Source organism: Rhinoderma darwinii, chromosome 9 (genome assembly GCF_050947455.1).
Source record: "Rhinoderma darwinii isolate aRhiDar2 chromosome 9, aRhiDar2.hap1, whole genome shotgun sequence".
NCBI classification, from domain to species: Eukaryota; Metazoa; Chordata; class Amphibia; order Anura; family Rhinodermatidae; genus Rhinoderma; species Rhinoderma darwinii.
Window position 1 is genome coordinate 49056730 of NC_134695.1, and position 6235 is coordinate 49062964.

Below are 6235 nucleotides of genomic sequence, written 5' to 3' on the forward strand. Positions count from 1 at the left end.
TGCTACCAGTGTTCCCATATCCTACTTCCTGTATCCTGTTGCTGGGTTTGTGTTTGAGCCTAAGCCTTTAGTTAGAGTCGAGTGTGTCATCTGCCACATCTGGTATCATCCGCTACGTCTCGAGTCATCTGCCACATCTGGTGTCACCTGCCATGTGTAGCGCCCATGGCCGCGGGCCGTCGGGTTCACTCACCTCCCGACGCCCGCAGCCATGGACTTTTCCTCTGCCTATCACCCCCAGTAAAAATGGGCAAGTTGAGAGGATCAACCAGATCATGGAAAATTATCTCCGCCACTTCATCTCTTCACAGCACGATAATTGGGTACAGCTTCTACCATGGGCGGAGTTTTCTTATAATAACCACACAAGTGAGTCCACCACCTCCACTCCGTTTCACATCGTGTACAGTCAACATCCCAGAGTTCCTCTTCCAGTGTCGACTTCATCTCAGGTACCCGCTGCTGACTCTGCATATGAGGACTTCCTGCAAATCTGGCAACAGACCCGGTCCTCTATTTTGCAGGCGGTAGATTGCATGAAGCGTAAGGCAGATACCAAAAGAAGAGAGCCTCAGTATCTTCCTGGGACTAAAGTCTGGCTGTCCTCTCGAAACATTCGCTTGAGGGTGCCTTCATACAAGTTTGCTCCCAGGTTCCTTGGTCCCTTCGAGATCCTGCAACAAATTAACCCTGTTTCCTATAAGCTGCGGCTGCCCCCTACCCTCAGAATCCCTAACTCCTTCCATGTGTCCCTCCTGAAACCAGTGGTCCTGAACCGCTACAGCAAGATCTCTAGTTCCACAGTTGCTTCCAGCGGTCCTTCTGATGTATTCGAGGTAAAGGAGATCCTGGACCGCAAGAGGGTTGGAGGAAGGACTTTCTATCTGGTGGACTGGAGAGGGTTTGGTCCTGAGGAGAGGTCCTGGGAGCCAGAAGAGAACCTCAGCGCCCCTACTCTTATTAAAAAGTTCCTCTCTCACTCTGGTCCCAAGAAGAGGGGGCGTAAGAGGGGGGATACTGTAGCGCCCATGGCCGCGGGCCGTCGGGTTCACTCACCTCCCGACGCCCGCAGCCATGGATCTGTGAGCGCTGGCCTCCGTCTCCCTCCTAGGAGATGCCAGCGCTCACTTACGCTCCGTCCGGGTCCCGTAGGGTGCGCGCGCACGCTCGCCCCCGTTCTTAAAGGGCCAGCGTACGCACATGAAAACAATGTTCATTAACCCACATGATTTCCTGCCCTATAAGAATGCCCTAGCCCTTCTGATCCTTGCCTGAGCGTTGTTAGTCTTTCCCTGTCTGTCTCGCAAATGGTCCCTTAGTGTCTCCCGTTCCAGCTGTTACCCGTGCCCTGTTACCGTTCCTGTATTCCGCATTGTTCCTGTGCCTACCCGTGTTCAAGTGCCATCTGCCACGTCAAGTGCCATCTGCCACATCAAGTGTCATCTGCCACGTCAAGTGCCATCTGCCACGTCAAGTGCCATCTGCCACGTCAAGTGCCATCTGCCACATCAAGTGCCATCTGCTCATCGGATACTGCCCGCCACGTCTGGCGCCACTTTCCGCACCTGCCTCCATCCGTGCTGAAGCCACAGTTACCGTCCGGACTATTTCAGGTACCTAAGCATTACTGTCTGCTATCTTACTTTCACATAGACTGTGACCTGGTCAGCTGCCTCCCCGCTACGGCGGAGCGGCCTAGTGGGTCCACAAACCCAGTGTCAGTGACACCATGTCTGGTGTCATCTGCCACGTCTAGCTCCATCTGTGCTGAATCCTCTGCTGCACCTCGTTTCTGTCTGGACTCTTGCATGTACTCTTTGGCTAAAGACTTTGCATAGACTTTGTATAGACTGTTGTTTGGCCAGCTGCCACTCCACTACGGCGGGGCGGCCTAGTGGGTTTATATACCCCAGGATCCTGACAACTATGTTACATTTGCTGTGATGTACTTTTGTTTTTTACTTATGGTAAATATAAAAGCTTTAATAAAAAGAGAACTGAAAAAAAAAATAATAGTCATCAATAGATCACATAAAATGTAACAATTTCTCTATTGTATATTAATTCTGACTATAGGAAAATCATTCAGATTGAATATTTTCAGTTCAGATGATGGTTTACAATATTGAAACAGGTTTGATAAATGTCCATTGATGATTTTGCAGCATACAGTAGATGTCTATAGCAAATCCAGTTCTATAGTGTGAATATTGGTAAAGGGAATATGCGGGTTACTAATGGTACTAATGTTGATTGTGTTCCAGTTATGCACCATTGCTTTCTTCTGGGGCTACTTCAGGAGATATAAGCAAACATGATGTCCTCACTGTCTCCATGCCCATGTTGAACAACTTATAGATTCTTTTATCCCATAACTCTCTTTGTTGCAGTTGGTGCCACCATAAGAGGTGGTCGTGGGTTCCCCATCTGCTCCCCAGTGACGTTCTTCATGGCTTGCTAGATGACACCATGATGGCATTTTTTGACTTTGGGTCCCCACAGTACTTTAGGTGATCCATACACAGCATTTCCTAAGGTTCCTTCTCACACATTCCCATCCTCCAGTCCGCCGACTCACACTCGTTGGACAAGCCCCAGGCCTAACTGTTTTCTAGGTCAAGTACAGGTTCTCCAGCACCTCACGTGGACAAACCACACTCAGCCCCTTGGCGTCAAACCAATCTTTTATATCTACTTCTTTCTGGCCCTCCTCTCAACATTGTGGTGCAGCCCTTCAGCATCACATCGCACACACCAATGTCTAAGTCATCCTTTTTTGGGCCTGCGCTAATGCTGGCACCTTCTCCTCTTAGCTGAAAGCTCGAAAATGATCAGTCCCGCTATCAGATACCATGACAGGACATGGCAACACTGCTGCGTATAGCGGCCCACCAGTCCATGCAACCCAGGAATTCAAAGTGCACACACGTCACAGGGCACACCATCCCTAATCATAGCACTACATACATACATACCGTACATCACGTTTACAACATACAGTGAAGGAAATAAGTATTTGAACCCTTGCTGATTTTGTAAGTTTGCCCACTGTCAAAGTCATGAACAGTCTAGAATTTTTAGGCTAGGTTAACTTTACCAGTGAGAGATAGATTATATAAAAAAACGAACAGAAAATCACATAGTCAAAATTATATATATTTATTTGCATTCTGCACAGATCCCCTACCAACCATTAAGAGTTCAGCCTCCTCCAGACCAGTCACACGCTCCAAATCAACTTGGTGCCTGCATTAAAGACAGCTGTCTTACATGGTCACCTGTATAAAAGACTCCTGTCCACAGACTCAATTAATCAGTCTGACTCTAACCTCTACAACATGGGCAAGACCAAAGAGCTTTCTAAGGATGTCAGGGACAAGATCATAGACCTGCACAAGGCTGGAATGGGCTACAAAACCATAAGTAAGACGCTGGGTGAGAAGGAGACAACTGTTGGTGCAATAGTAAGAAAATGGAAGACATACAAAATGACTGTCAATCGACATCGATCTGGGGCTCCATGCAAAATCTCACCTCGTGGGGTATCCTTGATCCTGAGGAAGGTGAGAGCTCAGCTGAAAACTACACGGGGGGAACTTGTTAATGATCTCAAGGCAGCTGGGACCACAGTCACCAAGAAAACCATTGGTAACACATTACGCCGTAATGGATTAAAATCCTGCAGTGCCCGCAAGGTCCCCCTGCTCAAGAAGGCACATGTACAGGCCTGTCTGAAGTTTGCAAATGAACATCTGGATGATTCTGAGAGTGATTGGGAGAAGGTGCTGTGGTCAGATGAGACTAAAATTGAGCTCTTTGGCATTAACTCAACTCGCCATGTTTGGAGGAAGAGAAATGCTGCCTATGACCCAAAGAACACCGTCCCCACTGTCAAGCATGGAGGTGGAAACATTATGTTTTGGGGGTGTTTCTCTGCTAAGGGCACATCACTACTTCACCGCATCAATGGGAGAATGGATGGAGCCATGTACCGTCAAATCCTGAGTGACAACCTCCTTCCCTCCACCAGGACATTAAAAATGGATCGTGGCTGGGTTTTCCAGCACGAGAATGACCCGAAACATACAGCCAAGGCAACAAAGGAGTGGCTCAAAAAGAAGCACATTAAGGTCATGGAGTGGCCTAGCCAGTCTCCAGACCTTAATCCCATTGAAAACTTATGGAGGGAGCTGAAGATCCGAGTTGCCAAGCGACAGCCTCGAAATCTTAATGATTTAGAGATGATCTGCAAAGAGGAGTGGGCCAAAATTCCATCTAACATGTGTGCAAACCTCATCATCAACTACAAAAAACGTCTGACTGCTGTGCTTGCCAACAAGGGTTTTGCCACCAAGTATTAAGTCTTGTTTGCCAAAGGGATCAAATACTTATTTCTCTGTGCACAATGCAAATAAATATATATAATTTTGACTATGCGATTTTTTTTTTTTTTATATAATCTATCTCTCACTGGTAAAATTAACCTAGCCTAAAAATTCTAGACTGTTCATGTCTTTGACAGTGGGCAAACTTACAAAATCAGCAAGGGATCAAATACTTATTTCCTTCACTGTATGTGCAAAGCAATAGCAAACTATACAATAAAGCAGTCTCTTAAAGCAAAACACACAGTCTTTTTTCCTTAAGTTGGGATACAACGTCACTCCTTTATACCTCTGTGTGTTTATTTTGTGCTGGTGTGCAGGGAGGTCATACAACTATCACCATTGTAAAATACCATTTTCATAGATACACTCATGCATAAATATACATATACACTACATAATATGCAGTGTAATACTCTGTCTCTCGTTTCGAGTATAGTTAAAGTAAGCTCCAGCTCGGAGCCACGTGAAATATTATGCTGGGGTATTGTACCATTGGTAATTGCCTAAGATATTTTTGGTTTTTCACCCTTCTATGTATAATTTCTATATATATGTGGGTCTATGTAATAAAAAATATAATATTGGGTAATTGACTGCTAATTTTTCAGGTGATTTTTCCAAATTTGCTCTCTTGTGCACCTTATCAGTTGGCAAAAATGGCACACATTTAGAAAATATAATTGCCACAACTATCATAGCTGTTTGGCAAATTTCTTTCGATAAATGTCCTCATTGTATTTATATAGAGCAGTTGTCTATTCTAAAATATAACAATGAGTGTGCACATACTGTAAGAACATTATTAACAAGTTCCTTCCTTAAAATATGACAAATTATGAAATAACAAGAAATGATCTCATTACCAAAATAAAGAGGCAGGTGACAAGGAGCTGGCATCTGGCAATTCGTACCCACGACTTATATCCCATGCTTGTACTGTTCAGTGCCCCACTCTCTGGGCACCCCGGCACTACTATGCAAGTTGCCCTCACCGACTAAACTGCTACATGTCACACACATTAATCACACTCACAAATTCCTTCCTGCTGTCGACACTGCAGTTACTGATAAGTGACAAGCTGACCAGGGCAGGCACTGAAGGCATGATGGGAAATGTAGTTCTGTGTAGGTCTTTAAAGCATTTCTTTATAGGCACACTGATACTCATTAAGTTTTGGATACATTTTGATGAAATTAACAGTTTACAATTGATAGCCTGATTCTCGATGGCTTGTACTTTTGTATTGGCTGACATTTTATTAAATGCTACAATACTAATCTTGTAACCGAAAGGCAGAGGTACAGCAATATTTTTTTTTTTTCTTAAATCGGTTGTCTGCCATCCCATTTTGTTAAAAGGTCTCCCTGAAAATAACCTGAGCTCATGATCTCCCGTAGTTAGAATCCTCAGTGATCAGCGGTAGTTTCTGGAGGAACCTGGCAGCAAGTGTACAGCGCCTCCACGGGGGAAATCAAGCATTACATCGTGCTCATTGAATCCATTAGGCTGGCCATGTATTGCACTGAAGTACTCTGTCCTCCTGAGAGAGACACTCTTCGTTTCTGCTCTTCGCTTTGGCTAATTGATGGAGATCCGAACGAAAGGGCCACTCTCTCTAATGCTTTATAGGGATTTTTCAGTAAAAATAAATTGATGGTATATCCTCAGAATAAGCCATCAACATTTGATCAGTGGGGGTCCGACTCTAGGCACCTCCGCCAATCAGCTGTTTTGAAGGAGACCTGGCACTCATGTGAGCACTGCATTCATTTCTTACCTGCTCTTTACTGTGAATCGCCGACACAATTGTAGCGACGGTTCACAGTATAATAGCCTTCTCCCATTC

The 6235-nt window shown here is 45.1% G+C and overlaps 1 protein-coding gene across 2 annotated transcripts in view; it reads right to left on the reverse strand.

The window, feature by feature from the left end:
- The window catches only part of TSPAN32 (tetraspanin 32), a 47436-nt gene extending 42013 nt beyond the window's left edge, over positions 1–5423 (reverse strand). For both annotated transcript variants that reach the window (XM_075836964.1, XM_075836961.1), the window contains exon 1: positions 5252–5423. In XM_075836964.1, the coding sequence (XP_075693079.1) occupies positions 5252–5317 (66 nt within the window). In that variant the 5' untranslated portion in view covers positions 5318–5423. The remainder of the gene's footprint in view (positions 1–5251) is intronic.
- Between the last annotated feature and the right edge of the window lie 812 nt (positions 5424–6235).